The 25,421-nt window shown below is 50.4% G+C and overlaps 1 protein-coding gene across 1 annotated transcript; it reads right to left on the bottom strand.

Annotated features, from left to right (window-relative positions):
* Window positions 1-746: 746 nt before the first annotated feature.
* On the bottom strand, window positions 747-25,185 carry LOC125321067 (the record flags this gene model as incomplete). Its single annotated transcript, XM_048293467.1, has 4 exons — window positions 24,270-25,185; window positions 13,383-13,778; window positions 2,954-3,116; window positions 747-815 (listed from the first exon to the last, which is right to left on the bottom strand). Coding segments are annotated over exons 1-4 (795 nt in total), but the record flags the coding sequence as incomplete, so codon positions are not given.
* Between the last annotated feature and the right edge of the window lie 236 nt (window positions 25,186-25,421).

Genomic DNA, 25,421 nt, shown 5'->3' with positions numbered 1-25,421 from the left:
ATTTCTGACCACACCCACCCTGACCACACCCATGACCACACCCACCACTGGTCATACCCATCAGTGACCACACCCACCCCTGACCACACCCATGACCACACCCATCTCTGACCACACCCATCTCTGACCACACCCACCACTGGCCACACCCATTTCTGACCACACCCATCACCGACCACACCCATCACCGACCACACCCACCACTGGCCACACCCACCACTGGTCACACCCATTTCTGACCACACCCACCCCTGACCACACCCATGACCACACCCACCCCTGACCACACCCACTCCTGGCCACACCCATCACTGACCACACCCATATCTGACCACACCCACCCTGACCACACCCATGACCACACCCATTTCTGACCACACCCACCCTGACCACACCCATGACCACACCCACCACTGGTCACACCCATCAGTAACCACACCCACCCCTGACCACACCCATGGCCACACCCATCTCTGACCACACCCATCTCTGACCACACCCACCACTGGCCACACCCATTTCTGACCACACCCATCACCGACCACACCCACCACTGGCCACATCCACCACTGGCCACACCCATTTCTGACCACACCCACCCCTGACCACACCCATGACCACACCCACCCCTGACCACACCCACTCCTGGCCACACCCATCACTGACCACACCCATATCTGACCACACCCACCCCTGACCACACCCTGACCCCACCCTGACCACGCCCACGCCGGCCCCGCCCCCACCTGCTGTGCACCACGATGGCCGCCTTGGCATGCCGGTGGTGCCCGAGGTGTAGATGTAGAACAGCCGGTCTGCCATGGGGGGAAATCGGGAATGTGGCACTGGGAATGGCACCGCAGGGGGCACCCGGGGGGGGCTGGGTGCCCACGGCGATCCCGCAGCACCCAGGTGTTCCTCACTTCTCCCAGTTTTTCCCCATTTCCCCCCAGTTTTCCTCACTTCTCCCAGTTTTTCCCCATTTCCCCCCGTTTTTCCCCATTTCCCCCCATTTTTCCTCACTTTTCCCAGTTTTTCCCCATTTCTTCCCATTTTTCCTCACTTTTCCCAGGTTTTCCACATTTCCCGCCATTTCCCCCCATTTCCTCTGTTCCCCTCATTTTTCCTCCTTTTTTCCTGCTTTTTCCCCCATTTTCCCCCCATTTCCCTCCCGTTTTCTCCACTTTCCCCTATTTTTCCCCATTTTTCCCATTTTCCCCCCCATTCTCCCCCTTTTTTCCTGGTTTTTTTCCCCCGTTTTCCCCATTTCCCCTCCGTTCCCCCATTTCCGCCCGTTTTCCCCATTTTCCCCCAATTTTCCCCATTTCCCCCCAGTTTTCTCCAATTTTCCCCATTTTCCCCCAATTTCCCCATTTTCCCCCAATTTTGCCCATTTCCCCCCAATTTTCCCCATTTTCCCCCAGTTTTCCCCAATTTTCCCCATTTTCCCCCCAATTTTCCCCGTTCTCCCCCAATTTTCCCCAATTTCCCCCCAATTTTCCCCACTTCCCCCCAATTTCCCCCAATTTCCCCCTCATTTTCCCCCATTTTCCCCATCTTTTCCCCCTTTCCCCCCATTTTTCCCTCCATTTCCCCCCTCATTTTTCCTCCTTTTTTCCTGTTTTTTCCCCGTTTTCCCTATTTATCCCCAGTTTCCCTCATTTTTCCCTCCATTTCCCCCCATTTCCCCGCACTTCTCCCATCATTTTTCCCCGTTTTTCCCCCAATTTTCCCCATTTTCCCCATTTCCCCCCCTTTTTCCCTCCATTTTCCCCCCTCCATTTCCCCCACTGTCCCTCACTTCTCCCCTCATTTTTCCCCATTTTTCCCCCTTTTTCCCTCCATTTCCCCCCGTTTTCCCCAATTTCCCCCAATTTTCCCCATTTTTCCCCCCGGTTTCCCCCTTTTCTCCTTTTTCCCCCCACTTTCCCCCCCATTTCCCACTTTCCCCCATTTTCCCCCCCTCTCCCATTTTTCCCTCCATTTTCCCTCTCATTTTTCCTCCTTTTTTTCCCCTTTTCCCCCCATTTTCCCCCCTTTTCCCCCCGGTTTCCCCCTTTTTTCCTGTTTTTTTCCCCATTTCCCCCCCATTTTTCCCTCCATTTCTCCGCCCATTTCCCACCAATTTCCCCCCTTTTTCCCCATTTTTTCCTCCATTCCCCCCATTTCCCTCCGGTTTTCCCCATTTCCCCCCTCATTTTTCCTCCTTTTTTCTTGTTTTTCCCCCATTTTCCCCATTTCCCCCCTTTTCCCCATTTCCCCCCATTTTTCCCCCTTTTTTCCCCCAATTTCCCCCCACTTCCCCCTTTTTTCCTGTTTTTCCCCCCATTTTCCCCCCATTTTTTCCTCCTTTTTGCCCATTCCCCCCATTTCCCCCCTCATTTTTACTCCTTTTTTCCTGGTTTTTTCCCCCATTTTTCCCCATTTTACCCAGAATTTTTTCCCCGTTTTCCCCATTTCCCCCCTTTCCCCATTTCCGCCCATTTCCCAGTTTTCCCATTTCCCCATTTTCCCCCTTTTTCCCCCCATTTCCCCCCCTTTTTCCCCATTTCCCATCCCATTTTTCCCCATTTCTCCGTTTTCCCCCCTTTCTTCCCCATTTTTCCCCATTTCCCCCCGTTTTTCCCTCCATTTCCCCTCCTGTTTTTCCCCTTTTTTCCCCCATTTCCCCCATTTTTCCCCAATTTCCCCCCATTTTTCCCCATTTTCCCCAATTTCCCCCCGTTTTTCCCTCCATTTTACCCCATTTCCCCCCCATTTCTTCCCATTTCCTCCCGTTTCCCCCCATTTTCCCCATTTTTCCCCCATTTCCCCTGTTTTTCCCCCGTTTTTCCCCCCATTTTCCCCCGTTTTTCCCTCCGTTTTCCCCCATTTTTCCCTCCATTTTCCCCCATTTTCCCCCCCGTTTTTCCCCGTTTTTCCCCGTTTTTCCCCATTTTCCCCCATTTTTTACCATCCAGGCCCTTCCCGGGGCCGTTTCCAGGGGGGATTTTGGCGGCTCCTTCCAGGAGCGGCTCCAGGGCCTGGGACCCCCCCGGGGCCGCCCCCGGCTCCGCGGCCCCCCCAGCAAAACTTCTCCATGTGCGGCCCCAGGCGCGCGGCCACCTCGGACACGGCTGGAAAACAGGGAGAGAAACCCTGGGGAAAAATGGGGAAAAACCCCGGGAAAATGGGGAAAAAAACCCGGAAAAAATGGGGGAAAAAAAAACCGGAAAAAATGGGGAAAAGTTCCCGAAAAAAGGGGAGAAAATTCCCTGAATTGTCCACGTGCGGCCCCAGGCGCGGCCACCTCGGACACGGCTGGAAAACAGGGAGAGAAACCCTGGGGAAAAATGGGGAAAAACCCCGGGAAAATGGGGGAAAAAACCCGGAAAAAATGGGGAAAAAAAACCCGGAAAAAATGGGGAAAAGTTCCCGAAAAAAGGGGAGAAAATTCCCTGAATTGTCCACGTGCGGCCCCAGGCGCGCGGCCACCTCGGACACGGCTGGAAAACAGGGAGAGAAACCCTGGGAAAAATGGGGAAAAACCCCGGGAAAATGGGGAAAAAAAACCCGGAAAAATGGGGAAAACTCCGAGAAAAAACGGGGGAAAATCCCTGGAAAAAATGGGGGGGAAACTCCAGGAAAAAATGAGGAAAAACTCTGGGAAAAAATGGGGAAAAAACTCCGGGGAAAAATGGGAAAAACTCCGGGAAAAAATGGGGAAAACTCCAGGAAAAAACGGGGGAAAGTCTGGGAAAAAACGGGGGAAAAACTCCGGGAAAAAATGGGAAAACTCCGGGAACAAACGGGGAAAAACTCGGAGAAAAAACGGGGAAAAGAATCCCTGAAAAAAAGGAAAAAAAAATCCCTGAAAAAAAGGGGGAGAAAATTCCCTGAATTGTCCACGTGCGGCCCCAGGCGCGGCCACCTCGGACACGGCTGGAAAACAGGGAGAGAAACCCTGGGGAAAAATGGGGAAAAACCCCGGGAAAATGGGGAAAAAAACCCGGAAAAATGGGGAAAAAAAAACCCCGGAAAAATGGGGGAAAACTCCGGGAAAAAACGGGGAAAAAAAACCCGGAAAAAATGGGGAAAAACTCTGGGAAAAAAAGGGGACAAGTCTGGGAAAAAATGAGGAAAAACTCCAGGAAAAATGGGGGGAAATGCTGGGGAAAAATGGGGAAAACTCCGAGAAAAAACGGGGGAAAATCCCTGGAAAAAATGGGGGGAAACTCCAGGAAAAAATGAGGAAAAACTCTGGGAAAAAATGGGGAAAAAACTCGGGGGAAAAATGGGAAAAACTCCAGGAAAAAATGGGGAAAACTCCAGGAAAAAACGGGGGAAAGTCTGGGAAAAAACGGGGGAAAAACTCCGGGAAAAAATGGGAAAACTCCGGGAACAAACGGGGAAAAACTCGGGGAAAAAAACGGGGAAAAGAATCCCTGAAAAAAAGGAAAAAAAAATCCCTGAAAAAAAGGGGAGAAAATTCCCTGAATTGTCCACGTGCGGCCCCAGGCGCGGCCACCTCGGACACGGCTGGAAAACAGGGAGAGAAACCCTGGGGAAAAATGGGGAAAAACCCCGGGAAAATGGGAAAAAAAAAACCCGGAAAAATGGGGAAAAACTCCGGGAAAAAACGGGGAAAAAATCCCTGAAAAAATGGGGAAAAACTCCGGGAAAAATGGGGAAAAAAACCCCGGAAAAAAATGGGGAAAAACTCTGGGAAAAAAAGGGGACAAGTCTGGGAAAAAATGAGGAAAAACTCCAGGAAAAATGGGGGGAAATGCTGGGGAAAAATGGGGAAAACTCCGAGAAAAAACGGGGGAAAATCCCTGGAAAAAATGGGGGGGAAACTCCAGGAAAAAATGAGGAAAAACTCTGGGAAAAAATGGGGGAAAAACTCCGGGGAAAAATGGGAAAAACTCCAGGAAAAAATGGGGGGAAACTCCAGGAAAAAACGGGGGAAAGTCTGGGAAAAAACGGGGGAAAAACTCCGGGAAAAAATGGGAAAACTCCGGGAACAAACGGGGAAAAACTCGGGGAAAAAACGGGGAAAAGAATCCCTGAAAAAAAGGAAGAAAAAATCCCTGAAAAAAAGGGGAGAAAATTCCCTGAATTGTCCACGTGCGGCCCCAGGCGCGGCCACCTCGGACACGGCTGGAAAACAGGGAGAGAAACCCTGGGGGAAAAATGGGGAAAAACCCCGGGAAAATGGGAAAAAAAAACCCCGGAAAAATGGGGAAAAAACTCCGGAAAAACGGGGAAAAAAATCCCTGAAAAAATGGGGAAAAACTCCGGGAAAAAACGGGGAAAAAATCCCTGAAAAAATGAGGAAAAACTCCCGGGAAAAATGGGGAAAAACCCGGGAAAATGGGGAAAAAAAACCCGGAAAAAATGGGGGAAAGTTCCCGAAAAAAGGGGAGAAAATTCCCTGAATTGTCCACGTGCGGCCCCAGGCGCGGCCACCTCGGACACGGCTGGAAAACAGGGAGAGAAACCCTGGGGAAAAATGGGGAAAAAACCCGGGAAAATGGGAAAAAAAAACCCCGGAAAAATGGGGAAAAACTCCGGGAAAAAACGGGGAAAAAATCCCTGAAAAAATGGGGAAAAACTCCGGGAAAAAACGGGGAAAAAATCCCTGAAAAAATGAGGAAAAACTCCCGGGAAAAATGGGGAAAAACCCCGGGAAAATGGGGAAAAAAAACCCGGAAAAAATGGGGGAAAAAAAACCCGGAAAAAATGGGGAAAAGTTCCCGAAAAAAGGGGAGAAAAATTCCCTGAATTGTCCACGTGCGGCCCCAGGCGCGGCCACCTCGGACACGGCTGGAAAACAGGGAGAGAAACCCTGGGGAAAAATGGGGAAAAACCCCGGGAAAATGGGGAAAAAAAACCCGGAAAAATGGGGAAAAAAAAACCCCGGAAAAATGGGGGAAAACTCCGGGAAAAAACGGGGAAAAAAAACCCGGAAAAAATGGGGAAAAACTCTGGGAAAAAAAGGGGACAAGTCTGGGAAAAAATGAGGAAAAACTCCAGGAAAAATGGGGGGAAATGCTGGGGAAAAATGGGGAAAACTCCGAGAAAAAACGGGGGAAAATCCCTGGAAAAAATGGGGGGAAACTCCAGGAAAAAATGAGGAAAAACTCTGGGAAAAAATGGGGAAAAAACTCCGGGGAAAAATGGGAAAAACTCCAGGAAAAAATGGGGAAAACTCCAGGAAAAAACGGGGGAAAGTCTGGGAAAAAACGGGGGAAAAACTCCGGGAAAAAATGGGAAAACTCCGGGAACAAACGGGGAAAAACTCGGAGAAAAAACGGGGGAAAAGAATCCCTGAAAAAAAGGGAAAAAAAATCCCTGAAAAAAAGGGGAGAAAATTCCCTGAATTGTCCACGTGCGGCCCCAGGCGCGGCCACCTCGGACACGGCTGGAAAACAGGGAGAGAAACCCTGGGGAAAAATGGGGAAAAACCCCGGGAAAATGGGAAAAAAAAACCCCGGAAAAATGGGGAAAAACTCCGGGAAAAAACGGGGAAAAAATCCCTGAAAAAATGAGGAAAAACTCCCGGGGAAAATGGGGAAAAAACTCCGGGGAAAAATGGGAAAAAAAACCCGGGAAAATGGGGAAAAACTCCGGGAAAAAACGGGGAAAAACTCCGGGAGAAAATGAGGAAAAACTCTGGGAAAAAATGGGAAAACTCCGGGAACAAACGGGGGAAAAACTCTGGGAAAAAAGGGGAAAAAAAACTCCGGGGAAAAATGGGAAAAACTCCAGGCAAAAATGGGAAAAACTCTGGGAAAAAAGGGGAAAAAACTCCGGGGAAAAATGGGGAAAACTCCAGGAAAAACAGGGAAAGCTCTGGGAAGAAACGGGGGGAAAATCCCTTAAAAAAGGGAAAAACTCTGGGAAAAAATCCCTGAAAAAAACGGGAGAAAGATCCCTGAAAAAAAGGGAAAAATTCCTGGGAAAAAGGTGGAAAAATTCCTTAAAAAACAAGAAAAAATTCTGGAAAAATGGGAATAAAATCCTGAATAAAACGGGAACAAAATCCTGAAAAAAAGGGGGGGAAATTCCTTGAAAAATGGGAAAGAATTCCTTGAAAAAGGGGAGTAAATTCCTGAAAAACAGGGAAAAATCCCCCATAAAACTGGGAAAAAGTTCCTGGGAAAATGGGGAAAAAATTCCTAACAAAATGGGGGAAAATTCCTGGAAAAATGGGGGGAAATTTCCCTGGAAAAATGGGGAAAAATTCTGGAAAAATGGGGGGAAATTCCTTGAAAAATGGGGGAAATTCTGGAAAAATGAGGGGGAAATTCCTTGAAAAATGGGGGGGAAATTCCTGGAAAAATGGGGGGGAAATTCCTGGAAAAATGCGGAAAATATCCTGAAAAAATGGGGGGAAAATTCCTGGAAAAAATGGGGCGAAATTCCTGAAAAAATGGGGGAAAATTCCTGGAAAAATGGGGGAGGAAATTCCTGGAAAAATGGGGAAAAATTCTGGAAAAATGGGGGGGAAATTCCTGGGAAAATGGGGGGAAAATCCTGGAAAAATGGGGGGAAAATTCCAGGGAAAATGGGGAAAAAATCCTGGGAAAATGGGGAAAATATCCCGAAAAAATGGGGGGAAAATTCCTGGAAAAATGGGGGAAAATTCCTGGAAAAATGGGGGAGGAAATTCCTGGAAAAATGGGGAAAAATTCCGGAAAAATGGGGGGGAAATTCCTGGGAAAATGGGGGGAAAATCCTGGAAAAATGGGGGGGAAATTCCTGGGAAAATGGGGAAAAAATCCTGGGAAAATGGGGAAAATATCCCGAAAAAATGGGGGAAAAATTCCTGGAAAAATGGGGGGAAAATCCTGGAAAAATGGGAAAAAAATTCCTGAATAAATGGGGAAAAAATCCTGGAAAAATGGGGGAAAATATCCTGAAAAATGGGGAAAAAATCCTGGAAAAATGGGGGAAAATTCCTGGAAAAATGGGGGAGGAAATTCCTGGAAAAATGGGGGGAAATTCTGGAAAAATGGGGGGGAAAATTCCTGGAAAAATGGGGGGAAAATCCTGGAAAAATGGGGGGAAAATTCCTGAAAAAATGGGGAAAAAATTCCTGGAAAAATGGGGAAAATATCCCGAAAAAATGGGGGGAAAATTCCTGGGAAAATGGGGAAAAAATCCTGGGAAAATGGGGAAAATATCCCGAAAAAATGGGGGAAAAATTCCTGGAAAAATGGGGGGAAAATCCTGGAAAAATGGGGAAAAAATTCCTGAAAAAATGGGGAAAAAATCCTGGAAAAATGGGGGAGGAAATTCCTGGAAAAATGGGGGGAAATTCTGGAAAAATGGGGGGGAAATTCCTTGAAAAATGGGGGGAAAATCCTGGAAAAATGGGGGAAAATTCCTGGGAAAATGGGGAAAAAATTCCTGGAAAAATGGGGAAAATTCCTGGAAAAATGGGGGGAAAATTCCTGGAAAAATGGGGGGAAAATCCTGGAAAAATGGGGGGAAAATTCCTGGGAAAATGGGGAAAAATTCCTGGGAAAATGGGGAAAATGTCCCGAAAAAATGGGGGAAAAATTCCCGGGAAAATGGGGGGGAAATCCTGGAAAAAATGGGGAAAACATTCCTGAAAAAATGGGGAAAAAATCCTGGAAAAATGGGGGAAAATTCCTGGAAAAATGGGGGGAAATTCTGGAAAAATGGGGGGGAAATTCCTTGAAAAATGGGGGGAAAATCCTGGAAAAATGGGGGGAAAATTCCTGGGAAAATGGGGAAAAAATTCCTGGAAAAATGGGGAAAAAATCCTGGAAAAATGGGGGGAAAATCCTTGAAAAATGGGGGGAAAATCCTGGAAAAATGGGGGGAAAATTCCTGAAAAAATGGGGAAAAAATCCTGGAAAAATGGGGGAGGAAATTCCTGGAAAAATGGGGGAAAATTCTGGAAAAATGGGGGGGAAATTCCTTGAAAAATGGGGGGAAAATCCTGGAAAAATGGGGGGAAAATTCCTGGGAAAATGGGGAAAAAATTCCTGGAAAAATGGGGAAAATTCCTGGAAAAATGGGGGAAAAATTCCTGGAAAAATGGGGGAAAATCCTGGAAAAATGGGGGGAAAATTCCTGGGAAAATGGGGAAAAAATCCTGGGAAAATGCGGAAAATGTCCCGAAAAAATGGGGGAAAAATTCCTGGAAAAATGGGGGGAAAATTCCTGGAAAAATGGGGAAAACATTCCTGAAAAAATGGGGAAAAAATCCTGGAAAAATGGGGGAAAATTCCTGGGAAAATGGGGGAAAATTCCTGGAAAAATGGGGAAAATATCCCGAAAAAATGGGGGAAAAATTCCTGGGAAAATGGGGAAAAAATCCTAGGAAAATGGGGAAAATATCCCGAAAAAATGGGGGGAAAATTCCTGGAAAAATGGGGGGAAAATCCTGGAAAAATGGGGAAAAAATTCCTGAAAAAATGGGGAAAAAATCCTGGAAAAATGGGGGAGGAAATTCCTGGAAAAAATGGGGAGAAAATTCCTGAAAAAATGGGGGAAAATTCCTGTAAAAATGGGGGAGGAAATTCCTGGAAAAATGGGGGAGGAAATTCCTGGAAAAATGGAGAAAAATTCTGGAAAAATGGGGGGGAAATTCCTTGAAAAATGGGGGGAAAATACTGGAAAAATGGGGGGAAAATTCCCGGGAAAATGGGGAAAAAATCCTGGGAAAATGGGGAAAATATCCTGAAAAAATGGGGGAAAAGTTCCCGAAAAAATGGGGAAAAAATCCTGGAAAAATGGGGGAAAATTCTGGAAAAAATGGGGGGAAAATTCCTGAAAAAATGGGGGAAAATTCCTGGAAAAATGGGGGAGGAAATTCCTGGAAAAATGGGGGAAAATCCTGGAAAAATGGGGGGGAAATTCCTGGGAAAATGGGGGGAAAATCCTGGAAAAATGGGGGGAAAATTCCTGGGAAAATGGGGAAAAAATCCTGGGAAAATGGGGAAAATATCCCGAAAAAATGGGGGAAAAATTCCTGGAAAAATGGGGGGAAAATCCTGGAAAAAATGGGGAAAACATTCCTGAAAAAATGGGGAAAAAATCCTGGAAAAATGGGGGAAAATTCCTGGAAAAATGGGGGAGGAAATTCCTGGAAAAATGGGGGAAAATTCTGGAAAAATGGGGGGAAAATCCTGGAAAAATGGGGGGGAAATTCCTGGGAAAATGGGGAAAAAATCCTGGGAAAATGCGGAAAATGTCCCGAAAAAATGGGGGAAAAATTCCTGGAAAAATGGGGGGGAAATCCTGGAAAAATGGGGGAGGAAATTCCTGGAAAAATGGGGGGAAATTCTGGAAAAATGGGGGAGGAAATTCCTGGAAAAATGGGGGGGGAAATTCCTTGAAAAATGGGGGGAAAATCCTGGAAAAATGGGGGAAAATTCCTGGGAAAATGGGGAAAAAATTCCTGGAAAAATGGGGGGAAAATCCTGGAAAAATGGGGGGAAAATTCCTGGGAAAATGGGGAAAAAATCCTGGGAAAATGCGGAAAATGTCCCGAAAAAATGGGGGAAAAATTCCTGGAAAAATGGGGGGGAAATCCTGGAAAAATGGGGAAAACGTTCCTGAAAAAATGGGGAAAAAATCCTGGAAAAATGGGGGAAAATTCCTGGAAAAATGGGGGAGGAAATTCCTGGAAAAATGGGGGAAAATCCTGGAAAAATGGGGGGAAAATTCCTGAAAAAATGGGGGAAAATTCCTGGGAAAATGGGGAAAATATCCCGAAAAAATGGGGGAAAAATTCCTGGGAAAATGGGGAAAAAATCCTGGGAAAATGGGGAAAATATCCTGGAAAAATGGGGGAAAAGTTCCTGAAAAAATGGGGGAAAAAATCCTGGAAAAATGGGGGAAAATTCCTGGGAAAATGGGGGAGGAAATTCCTGGAAAAATGGGGGAAAATTCTGGAAAAATGGGGGGGGAAATCCTGGAAAAATGGGGGAAAATTCCTGGAAAAATGGGGAAAATATCCCGAAAAAATGGGGGAAAAATTCCTGGGAAAATGGGGGAAAAATCCTGGGAAAATGGGGAAAATATCCCGAAAAAATGGGGGGAAAATTCCTGGAAAAATGGGGGGAAAATCCTGGAAAAATGGGGAAAAAATTCCTGAAAAAATGGGGAAAAAATCCTGGAAAAATGGGGGAGGAAATTCCTGGAAAAATGGGGGAAAATTCTGGAAAAATGGGGGGGAAATTCCTTGAAAAATGGGGGGAAAATCCTGGAAAAATGGGGGAAAATTCCTGGGAAAATGGGGGAGGAAATTCCTGGAAAAATGGGGAAAGATTCCGGAAAAATGGGGGGGAAATTCCTTGAAAAATGGGGGAAAATTCTGGAAAAATGGGGGAAAATTCCTGGGAAAATGGGGAAAAAATCCTGGGAAAATGGGGAAAATATCCTGAAAAAATGGGGGAAAAGATCCTGAAAAAATGGGGAAAAAATCCTGGAAAAATGGGGGAAAATTCTGGAAAAAATGGGGGGGAAATTCCTGAAAAAATGGGGGAAAATTCCTGGGAAAATGGGGGGAAAATTCCTGGAAAAATGGGGGAAAATTCTGGAAAAATGGGGGGGAAATTCCTTGAAAAATGGGGGGAAAATCCTGGAAAAATGGGGGGGAAATTCCTGGGAAAATGGGGAAAAAATCCTGGGAAAATGGGGAAAATATCCCGAAAAAATGGGGGAAAAATTCCTGGAAAAATGGGGAAAAAATCCTGGGAAAATGGGGAAAATATCCCGAAAAAATGGGGGAAAAATTCCTGGAAAAATGGGGGGAAAATCCTGGAAAAATGGGGAAAAAATTCCTGAAAAAATGGGGAAAAAATCCTGGAAAAATGGGGGAGGAAATTCCTGGAAAAATGGGGAAAAAATTCCTGAAAAAATGGGGAAAAAATTCCTGAAAAAATGGGGAAAATTCCTGGAAAAATGGGGAAAACTCTGGAAAAAAATCCCTGGGCCCACCCTCCCACCTGTGCCCTCCTGTGCCCACCTGTGGCCAGCTCGGCCCCGAAGACGATAGCCCTGGCCCCGGCACAGGCCAGGCACTGACCCAGAACCCCTCCTGTGCCCACCTGTGGCCAGCTCGGCCCCGAAGACGATAGCCCTGGCCCCGGCACAGGCCAGGCACTGACCCAGAACCCCTCCTGTGCCCACCTGTGGCCAGCTCGGCCCCGAAGACGATAGCCCTGGCCCCGGCACAGGCCAGGCACTGACCCAGAGCCCCTCTCACACCCACCTGTGGCCAGCTCGGCCCCGAAGACGATAGCCCTGGCCCCGGCACAGGCCAGGCACTGACCCAGAGCCCCTCTCACACCCACCTGTGGCCAGCTCGGCCCCAAAGACGATAGCCCTGGCCCCGGCACAGGCCAGGCACTGACCCAGAGCCCCTCTCACACCCACCTGTGGCCAGCTCGGCCCCAAAGACGATAGCCCTGGCCCCGGCACAGGCCAGGCACTGACCCAGAGCCCCTCTCACACCCACCTGTGGCCAGCTCGGCCCCGAAGACGATAGCCCTGGCCCCGGCACAGGCCAGGCACTGACCCAGAGCCCCTCTCACACCCACCTGTGGCCAGCTCGGCCCCGAAGACGATAGCCCTGGCCCCGGCACAGGCCAGGCACTGACCCAGAACCCCTCCTGTGCCCACCTGTGGCCAGCTCGGCCCCGAAGACGATAGCCCTGGCCCTGGCACAGGCCAGGCACTGACCCAGAACCCCTCCTGTGCCCACCTGTGGCCAGCTCGGCCCCGAAGACGATAGCCCTGGCCCCGGCACAGGCCAGGCACTGACCCAGAGCCCCTCTCACACCCACCTGTGGCCAGCTCGGCCCCAAAGACGATAGCCCTGGCCCCGGCACAGGCCAGGCACTGACCCAGAGCCCCTCTCACACCCACCTGTGGCCAGCTCGGCCCCGAAGACGATAGCCCTGGCCCCGGCACAGGCCAGGCACTGACCCAGAGCCCCTCTCACACCCACCTGTGGCCAGCTCGGCCCCGAAGACGATAGCCCTGGCCCTGGCACAGGCCAGGCACTGACCCAGAGCCCCTCTCACACCCACCTGTGGCCAGCTCGGCCCCGAAGACGATAGCCCTGGCCCCGGCACAGGCCAGGCACTGACCCAGAGCCCCTCTCACACCCACCTGTGGCCAGCTCGGCCCCGAAGACGATAGCCCTGGCCCCGGCACAGGCCAGGCACTGACCAGAGCCCCTCTCACACCCACCTGTGGCCAGCTCGGCCCCAAAGACGATAGCCCTGGCCCCGGCACAGGCCAGGCACTGACCCAGAGCCCCTCTCACACCCACCTGTGGCCAGCTCGGCCCCAAAGACGATAGCCCTGGCCCCGGCACAGGCCAGGCACTGACCCAGAGCCCCTCTCACACCCACCTGTGGCCAGCTCGGCCCCGAAGACGATAGCCCTGGCCCCGGCACAGGCCAGGCAGTGCAGCAGCGCGTCCCCTCGCACGTTGCAGTTGAGCAGCGCGGCCTCGGCGCCCGCCTTGGCCAGGCCCAGCCAGAGCCCCACGAACTCGGGCCGCGCCTCCATGAACACGGCCACCACGTCGCCCGGAGCCGAAGCCACGGGCACGGAAAGCGGCGGCCACGGCGTCCGAGAACTCGTCCAGGCGCCGGAAGGTCCAGCTGAGCCCCGAGGCCTCGTCCACCAGCGCGGCTTTGTCCGGCAGGCGCCGGGCGGTGGCCTGGAACAGGCTGGGGATGGTGCAGCCCGAGCGGCGGAAGCGGCGCAGGTTGTGGCGGACGCGGAGCAGCACCCACAGGCCGCTGAGGGAAGGGGAGGTGGAGTTAGGCTGGGTTTAGAGGGGGCTTAGAGTGGGCTTAGAGTGGGCTTAGAATGGGTTTAAAGTGGGGGAAAGTGGAGGTGAACTGGGCTTAGACTGGGCTTTGACTGGGCTTAGACTGGGCTTAGACTGGGCTTGAAGCAGGGGGAAAGGGGAGGTGAACTGGGCTTAGACTGGGCTTTGACTGGGCTTAGAATGGGCTTGAAGCAGGGGGAAAGTGGAGGTGAACTGGGCTTAGACTGGGCTTAGAGTGGGCTTAGACTGGGCTTGAAGCAGGGGGAAAGTGGAGGTGAACTGGGCTTAGACTGGGCTTAGAGTGGGCTTAGAATGGGCTTGAAGCAGGGGGAAAGGGGAGGTGAACTGGGCTTAGAGTGGGCTTAGAGTGGGCTTACAACGGGCTTAGAATGGGCTTGAAGCAGGGGGAAATTGGAGTTAAACTGGGCTTAAACTGGGCTTGAAGCAGGGGGAATTTGAGCTAAACCGGGGTTAAGTTGGGGTTAAACCGGAGCCGGGGCACTGGAGCCGGCGCAAGGTGTGGCGGACGCGGAGCAGCACCCACAGGCCGCTGAGGGAAGGGGAGGTGGAGTTAGGCTGGGTTTAGAGGGGGCTTAGAGTGGGCTTAGAGTGGGCTTAGAATGGTTTAAAGTGGGGGAAAGTGGAGGTGAACTGGCTTAGACTGGGCTTAGAATGGGCTTAGAATGGGCTTAGACTGGGCTTGAAGCAGGGGGAAAGGGGAGGTGAACTGGGCTTAGACTGGGCTTTGACTGGGCTTAGAATGGGCTTGAAGCAGGGGGAAAGGGAGGTGAACTGGGCTTAGAGTGGGCTTAGAGTGGGCTTACAACGGGCTTAGAATGGGCTTGAAGCAGGGGGAAATTGGAGTTAAACTGGGCTTAAACTGGGCTTGAAGCAGGGGGAATTTGAGCTAAACCGGGGTTAAGTTGGGGTTAAACGGAGCCGGGGCACTGGAGCCGGCGCAGGGTGTGGCGGACGCGGAGCAGCACCCACAGGCCGCTGGGGAAGGGGAGGTGGAGTTAGGCTGGGCTTAGAGTGGGCTTAGACTGGGCTTAGAATGGGCTTAGAATGGGTTTAAAGTGGGGGAAAGTGGAGGTGAACTGGGCTTAGACTGGGCTTAGAATGGGCTTAGAATGGGCTTAGAATGGGCTTGAAGCAGGGGGAAAGTGGAGGTGAACTGGGCTTAAAGCAAAGGGAAACTGGAGTTAAACTGGGCTTAGACTCGGCTTAGAATGGGTTTAAAGCGGGGGAAAGTGGGGTTAGACTGGGCTTAAAGCAGGAGGAAACTGGAGTTAGACTGGGCTTAGACTGGGCTTGAAGCAGGGGGAAAAGTGGAGGCGAACTGGGCTTAGACTGGGCTTAAACTGGGCTTGAAGCAGTGGGAAATTGGAGTTAAACTGGGCTTAAACTGGGCTTGAAGCAGGGGGAATTTGAGCTAAACCGGGGTTAAGTTGGAGTTAAACCGGAGCCGGGGCACTGGAGCCGGCGCAGGGTGTGGCGGACGTGGAGCAGCACCCACAGGCCGCTGGGGAAGGGGAGGTGGAGTTAGGCTGGGTTTAGAGGGGGCTTAGAGTGGGCTTAGAGTGGGCTTAGAATGGGTTTAAAGTGGGGAAAGTGGAGGTGAACTGGGCTTAGACTGGGCTTTGACTGGGCTTAGAATGGGCTTGAAGCAGGGGGAAAGTGGAGGTGAACTGGGCTTAGACTGGGCTTTGACTGGGTTAGAATGGGCTTGAAGCAGGGGGAAAGGGGAGGTGAACTGGGCTTAGAGTGGGCTTAGAGTGGGCTTACAACGGGCTTAGAATGGGCTTGAAGCAGGGGGAAATTGGAGTTAAACTGGGCTTAAACTGGGCTTGAAGCAGGGGGAATTTGAGCTAAACCGGGGTTAAGTTGGAGTTAAACCGGAGCCGGGGCACTGGAGCCGGCGCAGGGTGTGGCGGACGCGGAGCAGCACCCACAGGCCGCTGGGGAAGGGGAGGTGGAGTTAGGCTGGGTTTAGAGGGGGCTTAGACTGGGCTTAGAATGGGCTTAGAATGGGTTTAAAGTGGGGGAAAGTGGAGGTGAACTGGGCTTAGACTGGGCTTAGAATGGGCTTAGAATGGGCTTAGACTGGGCTTGAAGCAGGGGAAAGTGGAGGTGAACTGGGCTTAGACTGGGCTTTGACTGGGCTTAGAATGGGCTTGAAGCAGGGGGAAAGGGGAGGTGAACTGGGCTTAGACTGGGCTTAGAGTGGGCTTAGACTGGCTTGAAGCAGGGGGAAAGTGGAGGTGAACTGGGCTTAGACTGGCTTTGACTGGGCTTAGAATGGGCTTGAAGCAGGGGGAAAGGGGAGGTGAACTGGGCTTAGAGTGGGCTTAGAGTGGGCTTACAAACGGGCTTAGAATGGGCTTGAAGCAGGGGGAAAGTGGAGGTGAACTGGGCTTAAAGCAAAGGGAAACTGGAGTTAAACTGGGCTTAGACTCGGCTTAGAATGGGTTTAAAGCGGGGGAAAGTGGGGTTAGACTGGGCTTAAAGCAGGAGGAAACTGGAGTTAGACTGGGCTTAGACTGGGCTTGAAGCAGGGGGAAAAGTGGAGGCGAACTGGGCTTAGACTGGGCTTAAACTGGGCTTGAAGCAGTGGGAAATTGGAGTTAAACTGGGCTTAAACTGGGCTTGAAGCAGGGGAATTTGAGCTAAACCGGGGTTAAGTTGGGGTTAAACCGGAGCCGGGGCACTGGAGCCGGCGCAGGGTGTGGCGGACGTGGAGCAGCACCCCACAGGCCGCTGGGGAAGGGGAGGTGGAGTTAGGCTGGGCTTAGAGTGGGCTTAGAGTGGGCTTAGAGTGGGCTTAGACTGGGCTTGAAGCAGGGGGAAAGTGGAGGTGAACTGGGCTTAGACTGGGCTTTGACTGGGCTTAGAATGGGCTTGAAGCAGGGGGAAAGGGGAGGTGAACTGGGCTTAGAGTGGGCTTAGAGTGGGCTTACAACGGGCTTAGAATGGGCTTGAAGCAGGGGGAAATTGGAGTTAAACTGGGCTTAAACTGGGCTTGAAGCAGGGGAATTTGAGCTAAACCGGGTTAAGTTGGGGTTAAACCGGAGCCGGGGCACTGGAGCCGGCGCAGGGTGTGGCGGACGCGGAGCAGCACCCACAGGCCGCTGGGGAAGGGGAGGTGGAGTTAGGCTGGGCTTAGAGTGGGCTTAGACTGGGCTTAGAATGGGCTTAGAATGGGCTTAGAATGGGCTTGAAGCAGGGGGAAAGTGGAGGTGAACTGGCTTAAAGCAGGGGGAAAGTGGGGTTAAACTGGGCTTAAACTGGGCTTGAACCAGGGGAAACTGGAGTTAAACTGGGCTTAAACTGGGCCTTGAACCAGGGGGAAACTGGGGTTAAACTGGGCTTAAACTGGGATTGGAATTGGAGTTAGACTGGGCTTAAGACTGGCTTGAAGCAGGGAAAGTGAGGTGAACTGGGCTTAGACTGGCTTGAAGCAGAAAGGGGAAATGGGTTAAGACTGGGCTTAACTGGGCTTAGAATGGTTTAGAATGGAGGTAACTGCGCTTAGAATGGGCTTAGACTGGGCTTAGACTGGGCTTAGAATGGGTTTAAAGCAGGGGGAAAGTAGAGGTGAACTGGGCTTAAAGCAGGGGAAAGTGGGGTTAGACGGGGCTTAAAGCAGGGGGAAACTGGAGTGAAACTGGGTTTAAACTGGGCTTGAACCAGGGGGAAATTGGAGTTAAACTGGGCTTAAACTGGGTTTGAACCAGGGAGAAATTGGAGTTAAACTGAGTTTAAACCAGGTGAATCTGAGTTAAACCAGGGGGAAACTGGAGTTAAGCTGGAGTTAAATGAGGGGGAGATTGGAGTTAAACTGGGTTTAAAGCAGGGAGAAACTGGAGTTAAACTGGGAAAAGTTGGGGTGAAACTGGGGGGAAATTGGAGTTAAGTTGGGCTTAAACCGGGGGGATTTGGAGTTAAGCTGAGGGAAAGTTGGGTTTAAACCAGGACTAAAGGTGAAGTTAAATCAGGGAGAAATTGAAGTTAAACCAGGGGAAACTTGGAGTTAAACTGGCCTTAAACCAGGGAAAAACTGGAGTTAGACTGGGCTTAAATCAGGGAAAAATTGGGGTGAAATATGGGTTAAACCAAGGAGAAATTTGGGTTAAACAGGGGTTAAACTGGGCTTAAAGCAGGGAAAATCTTGAGTTCAATCGGGGGGAAATTGGGGTTAAACTGGGCTTAAACCAAAGGGAAATTGGGGTTAAATCAGGACTAAAGGTGAAATTAAACCAGGGTGAATTTAAAATTAACTCTGGGCTGAATTTAGACTGGAGTGAAATTTAATCCCAGGCCAAAGGTGACGCCGGGCTCAAATTAAACCGGGCTCAAATTAAATTAAAGAGGAAGGAAATGGAACTGGGCTGAAACTAAACTTAAACTGGGCTCAAATCAAACCTAAACTGGGCTCAAATCAAACCTAAACTGGGCTCAAATCAAACCTAAACTGGGCTCAAATTAAACCTAAACTGGGCTGAAATCAAACCTAAACTGGGCTGAAATTAAACCTAAACTGGGCTGAAATTAAACCTAAACTGGGCTGAACTCAAACCTAAACTGGGCTCAAATTAAACCTAAACTGGGCTGAAATCAAACCTAAACTGGGCTCAAATTAAACCTAAACTGGGCTGAACTCAAACCTAAACTGGGCTCAAATCAAACCTAAACTGGGCTGAAATTAAACCTAAACTGGGCTCAAATCAAACCTAAACTGGGCTCAAATCAAACCTAAACTGGGCTGAAATCAAACCTAAACTGGGCTCAAATCAAACCTAAACTGGGCTGAACTCAAACCTAAACTGGGCTGAAACTAAACCTAAACTGGGCTGAAATCAAACCTAAACTGGGCTGAAACTAAACCTAAACTGGGCTCAAATCAAACCTAAACTGGGCTGAAACTAAACCTAAACTGGGCTGAAATCAAACCTAAACTGGGCTCAAATCAAACCTAAACTGGGCTGAAATCAAACCTAAACTGGGCTGAACTCAAACCTAAACTGGGCTCAAATTAAACCTAAACTGGGCTGAAATCAAACCTAAACTGGGCTCAAATTAAACCTAAACTGGGCTGAAATCAAACCTAAACTGGGCTGAAATTAAACCTAAACTGGGCTGAAATTAAACCTAAACTGGGCTGAAATTAAACCTAAACTGGGCTCAAATCAAACCTAAACTGGGCTCAAATCAAACCTAAACTGGCTCAAATTAAACCTAAACTGGGCTCAAATCAAACCTAAACTAGGCTGAAATCAAACCTAAACTGGGCTGAAATCAAACCTAAACTGGGCTCAAATTAAACCTAAACTGGGCTGAAATTAAACCTAAACTGGGCTGAAATCAAACCTAAACTGGGCTCAAATTAAACCTAAACTGGGCTGAACTCAAACCTAAACTGGGCTCAAATTAAACCTAAACTGGGCTGAAACTAAACCTAAACTGGGCTGAAATCAAACCTAAACTGGGCTCAAATCAAACCTAAACTGGGCTCAAATCAAACCTAAACTGGGCTCAAATTAAACCTAAACTGGGCTGAACTCAAACCTAAACTGGGCTCAAATTAAACCTAAACTGGGCTGAACTCAAACCTAAACTGGGCTGAAATTAAACCTAAACTGGGCTGAACTCAAACCTAAACTGGGCTGAAATCAAACCTAAACTGGGCTCAAATTAAACCTAAACTGGGCTGAAATTAAACCTAACTGGGCTCAAATCAAACCTAAACTGGGCTCAAATCAAACCTAAACTGGGCTGAACTCAAACCTAAACTGGGCTGAAATCAAACCTAAACTGGGCTCAAATTAAACCTAAACTGGGCTGAAATCAAACCTAAACTGGGCTGAAATCAAACCTAAACTGGGCTGAAATCAAACCTAAACTGGGCTGAAATTAAACCTAAACTGGGCTGAAATTAAACCTAAACTGGGCTGAAATCAAACCTAAACTGGGCTCAAATTAAACCTAAACTGGGCTGAACTCAAACCTAAACTGGGCTCAAATTAAACCTAAACTGGGCTGAACTCAAACCTAAACTGGGCTCAAATTAAACCTAAACTGGGCTGAACTCAAACCTAAACTGGGCTGAAATCAAACCTAAACTGGGCTGAAATTAAACCTAAACTGGGCTGAAATTAAACCTAAACTGGGCTCAAATTAAACCTAAACTGGGCTGAACTCAAACCTAAACTGGGCTCAAATTAAACCTAAACTGGGCTGAACTCAAACCTAAACTGGGCTGAAATTAAACCTAAACTGGGCTCAAATCAAACCTAAACTGGGCTCAAATTAAACTTAAACTGGGCTGAAATCAAACCTAAACTGGGCTGAAATTAAACCTAAACTGGGCTCAAATTAAACCTAAACTGGGCTCAAATCAAACCTAAACTGGGCTGAAACTAAACCTAAACTGGGCTCAAATCAAACCTAAACTGGGCTCAAATCAAACCTAAACTGGGCTGAAATCAAACCTAAACTGGGCTGAAACTAAACCTAAACTGGGCTCAAATTAAACCTAAACTGGGCTGAACTCAAACCTAAACTGGGCTCAAATTAAACCTAAACTGGGCTGAACTCAAACCTAAACTGGGCTGAAATTAAACCTAAACTGGGCTGAACTCAAACCTAAACTGGGCTGAAATCAAACCTAAACTGGGCTCAAATTAAACCTAAACTGGGCTGAAATCAAACCTAAACTGGGCTGAAATTAAACCTAAACTGGGCTGAAATTAAACCTAAACTGGGCTCAAATTAAACCTAAACTGGGCTGAACTCAAACCTAAACTGGGCTCAAATTAAACCTAAACTGGGCTGAACTCAAACCTAAACTGGGCTGAAATTAAACCTAAACTGGGCTCAAATCAAACCTAAACTGGGCTCAAATTAAACTTAAACTGGGCTGAAATCAAACCTAAACTGGGCTGAAATTAAACCTAAACTGGGCTCAAATTAAACCTAAACTGGGCTCAAATCAAACCTAAACTGGGCTGAAACTAAACCTAAACTGGGCTCAAATCAAACCTAAACTGGGCTCAAATCAAACCTAAACTGGGCTGAAATCAAACCTAAACTGGGCTGAAACTAAACCTAAACTGGGCTCAAATTAAACCTAAACTGGGCTCAAATCAAACCTAAACTGGGCTCAAATTAAACCTAAACTGGGCTCAAATCAAACCTAAACTGGCTGAAATTAAACCTAAACTGGGCTGAAATTAAACCTAAACTGGGCTCAAATTAAACCTAAACTGGGCTGAAATTAAACATAAACTGGGCTCAAATCAAACCTAAACTGGGCTCAAATTAAACCTAAACTGGGCTGAAATCAAACCTAAACTGGGCTGAACTCAAACCTAAACTGGGCTCAAATTAAACCTAAACTGGGCTGAAATTAAACCTAAACTGGGCTCAAATTAAACCTAAACTGGGCTCAAATCAAACCTAAACTGGGCTCAAATTAAACCTAAACTGGGCTGAAATCAAACCTAAACTGGGCTGAACTCAAACCTAAACTGGGCTCAAATTAAACCTAAACTGGGCTGAAATTAAACCTAAACTGGGCTCAAATCAAACCTAAACTGGGCTCAAATCAAACCTAAACTGGGCTCAAATTAAACCTAAACTGGGCTCAAATCAAACCTAAACTAGGCTGAAATCAAACCTAAACTGGGCTGAAATCAAACCTAAACTGGGCTCAAATCAAACCTAAACTGGGCTCAAATCAAACCTAAACTGGGCTCAAATTAAACCTAAACTGGGCTGAAATTAAACCTAAACTGGGCTGAAATCAAACCTAAACTGGGCTCAAATTAAACCTAAACTGGGCTGAACTCAAACCTAAACTGGGCTCAAATTAAACCTAAACTGGGCTGAACTCAAACCTAAACTGGGCTCAAATTAAACCTAAACTGGGCTGAAATCAAACCTAAACTGGGCTGAAATTAAACCTAAACTGGGCTCAAATCAAACCTAAACTGGGCTCAAATCAAACCTAAACTGGGCTCAAATCAAACCTAAACTGGGCTGAACTCAAACTGATTGAATTTGTTCAGGTTAAGCTGGGCTGAAATTCAAATTATTTTGGGGAGTTTCCACCTTTCCATGATTTTTTGGGGGGTTTTCCACATTTTCCATTATTTTGGGGGGGTTTCCCTGTTTTCCTTGATTTTTGGGGGGATTTCCACCTTTTCCGTGATTTTTTGGGGAGGGAGGGGCCCATTTTTCCCAGGATTTTGGGGGGATTTCCCTGTTTTCCATGATTTTGGGGCTTTTTCCCCCCCACATTTTCCATGATTTTTTGGGTGGTTTTTTCCACATTTCCCATTATTTTGGGGGGGATTTTCCCTGTTTCCCAGGATTTTTTGGGGCAGTTTTCCCTATTTTCCATTATTTTAGGAGGTTTTTTCCCGTTTTCCATTATTTTGGGGGTTTTTTCCCACATTTTTCCATAATTTGGGGGTTTTTTCCCCACATTTTCCATAATTTTGGGAGGTTTTCCCTGCTTTCCATGACTTTTTTTGGGGCACTTTCCCACGTTTTCCACCTTTCCCATGATTTTTTGGTGGTTTTTTCCCATTTTCCATTCTTTTTTGGGGCAGTTTCCCCACATTTTCCATAATTTTGGGGTTTTTTTCCCCCCATTTTCCATAATTTTGGGTTTTTTCCCCCCACATTTTCCATAATTTTGGTGGTTTTTTTTCCCCCCATTTTCCATAATTTTGGGAGGTTTTCCACATTTCCCAGGATTTTTTGGGGCACTTTCCCACGTTTTCCACATTTCCCAGGATTTTTTGGGGCACTTTCCCACCTTTTCCACACTTTTCGGGGCAGTTTTCCCACTTTTCCAGGACTTTTCCAGAGATTTGCCCTATTTCCCACCATTTTTTAACCTCTCCGATCCTCTTTTCCCAAGAAAACCTCATCCCCCCCTCCTCGGGAGCTTTTCCCTAAATTTTCATCAGGATCCAACCCCCCCAAAAAAAACCCCCGGAACTGGGATCCCCCTTTTCCCTTTCTTTTTTCCCCACCCCGGAAAATCCGGGAATTGTCGAGCGCCAGAACCTCGGGAAAGCTCCCAAATTCCTCTTTTTTTGTGGTTTTTTTTAGGACTCCCGGGGGGAATTTGGCAGCGGGAACAGAGGAGCCTTTGAGGGATCCCAAAAAATCAAAGGGAGCTTTGTTCTCCCGGGATTCCGATTTTTTCGGGAGCTGGGGAGGGACACCCCGGGGGGGGGGTTTTTTTGGGATGAAATCCGCGAGGTTTGGGGCGGGAAAGGGGAATTTTGGGGGGGGATCCCAATCCCTGGTGGGGAGGGAAGCCCCAAATCCTTGGGAAAAGGGAAAATTCCGGATTTTAGGGGATCCAAAATCCACGGGATTCAGGGGGGAAAAGGGGGATCCCAATCCCTGGTAGGGAGGGAAGCCCCAAATCCTTGGGAAAAGGGAAAATTCCGGATTTTAGGGGATCCAAAATCCACGGGATTCGGGGGGAAAAGGGGGATCCCAATCCCTGGAAGCTCAGGGTGGGGAAAGGGAAGCCCCAAATCTGGGAATTCTCAGGAAAAAAAAGGGAAAATCCTGATTTTAGGGGACCTAAATTCCATGGGATTGGCAGGGTCAGGGGTGGGGTCAAGGTCAGGGGTTGGGGTCAGTTTTGGGGTCAGTTTTGGGGGTTTGGGGTCAGGGAGGGGTCAGGGGTGGTCAAGGTCAGGGGGGTCGGGTGGAGGTCAGTGGTCAGTCAGAGGGGTCAGGGTGGGGGTCAGGGTGGGGGTCAGTGGTCAGTCAGAGGGGTCAGGGAGGGGGTCAGGGTGGGGGTCAGTGGTCAGAGGGGTCAGGGTGGGGGTCAGGGTGGGGGTCAGTGGTCAGAGGGGTCAGGGTGGGGGTCAGGGTGGGGGTCAGTGGTCAGTCAGAGGGGTCAGGGTGGGGGTCAGGGTGGGGGTCAGTGGTCAGTCAGAGGGGTCAAGATGAGGCTCAAGGTCGGGGACAGAGGGGTCAGGGTTGGGTTGGGTGGCTCAAAGAGGGGTCAGGGTTGGGGTCAGAGGGGTCAGGGTTGAGCACAGAGGGGTCAGCGTGGCTCGGGGGGGGTCACGAGGGGGTCCCGCCCGCTGTCCCCGCTCTGTCCCCGCTGTGTCCCCCCTATCCCCGCTCTGTCCCCCCTTCTGTCCCCTCAGTCCCCGCTCTGTCCCCTCTATCCCCGCTCTGTCCCCGCTATCCCCGCTCTGTCCCCTCTGTCCCCGCTGTCCCCCCAATGTCCCCTCTGTCCCCTCTGTCCCCGCTATCCCCGCTCTGTCCCCGCTGTCCCCTCTGTCCCCGCTGTCCCCTCTGTCCCCGCTCTGTCCCCGCTCTGTCCCCGCTATCCCCTCGCTATCCCCGCTCTGTCCCCCCGCTGTCTCCCCGCTGTCCCCGCTCTGTCCCCGCTGTGTCCCCGCTGTCCCCGCGGACTCACAAGAGGTCCCTGGGCGCCGTCCTCACCACGAGCCGCAGCAGCCGCCAGCCGCCCCCGCCCAGGCACAGCCCGAGCGCCGCCGCCGCGCTCCAGCCCCACGGGGCCCCGAGCAGCCGCAGCAGCCCCAGCGAGCCCAGCGAGGCCGCGCACAGCCCCGCGGGGTGCATGGCCGGGAACGGGACCGGGAACGGAGCAAACGGGGGCTGCGACGGGGAACTGGCACCGGCCGGGGCCAGGAGAAGCGGCCGGGATGGGGAACGGGGGCCGGGATGGGGAACCGGCGCTGGAACAGAGCTCTGGGGCCGGTCCGGGCTCAGTGAGGGAGCCGGGATGGGGAACGGGGGCGGGGATGGGGAACCGGCGCTGGAACAGAGCTCTGGGGCCGGTCCGGGGCTCAGTGAGGGAGCCGGGATGGGGAACGGGGGCCGGGATGGGGAACCGGCGCCGGTTCGAGGCTCTGGGGTCCGGTTCGGGGTTCAGTGAGGGAGCCGGGATGGAGGAACGGGAGCCGGGACGGGGAACCGGGGCCGGTTCGGGGCTCGGGATGGAGGAACGGGAGCCGGGACGGGGAACCGGGGCCGGTTCGGGGCTCGGGATGGAGGAACGGGAGCCGGGACGGGGAACCGGGGCCGGTTCGGGGCTCGGGATGGAGGAACGGGAGCCGGGACGGGGAACCGGGGCCGGTTCGGGGCTCGGGATGGAGGAACGGGAGCCGGGACGGGGAACCGGGGCCGGTTCGGGGCTCGGGATGGAGGAACGGGAGCCGGGACGGGGAACCGGGGCCGGTTCGGGGCTCGGGATGGAGGAACGGGAGCCGGGACGGGGAACCGGGGCCGGTTCGGGGCTCGGGATGGAGGAACGGGAGCCGGGACGGGGAACCGGGGCCGGTTCGGGGCTCGGGATGGAGGAACGGGAGCCGGGACGGGGAACCGGGGCCGGTTCGGGGCTCGGAGAGGGGGCCGGGATGGAGGAACGGGGGCCGGGATGGGGAACCGGGGCCGGTTCGAGGCTCTGGGGGCCGGTTCAGGCCTCAGCGAGGGATCCGGGACGCGGCTCCGGGGAGCAGTTCGAGGCTCCGGGGCCGGTTCGGGGCTCCGGGGTCCGGCTCAGGCCTCAGCGCTGGCTCCAGGGCTCAGTTCGTGGCTGTGGGAG

The sequence above is a fragment of the Corvus hawaiiensis genome, unplaced genomic scaffold (assembly GCF_020740725.1).
Source record: "Corvus hawaiiensis isolate bCorHaw1 unplaced genomic scaffold, bCorHaw1.pri.cur scaffold_338_ctg1, whole genome shotgun sequence".
Classification (NCBI taxonomy): domain Eukaryota; kingdom Metazoa; phylum Chordata; class Aves; order Passeriformes; family Corvidae; genus Corvus; species Corvus hawaiiensis.
The sequence above is the reverse complement of the archived record's forward strand: the minus strand, read 5'-3'. Positions and strand labels throughout refer to the sequence as shown.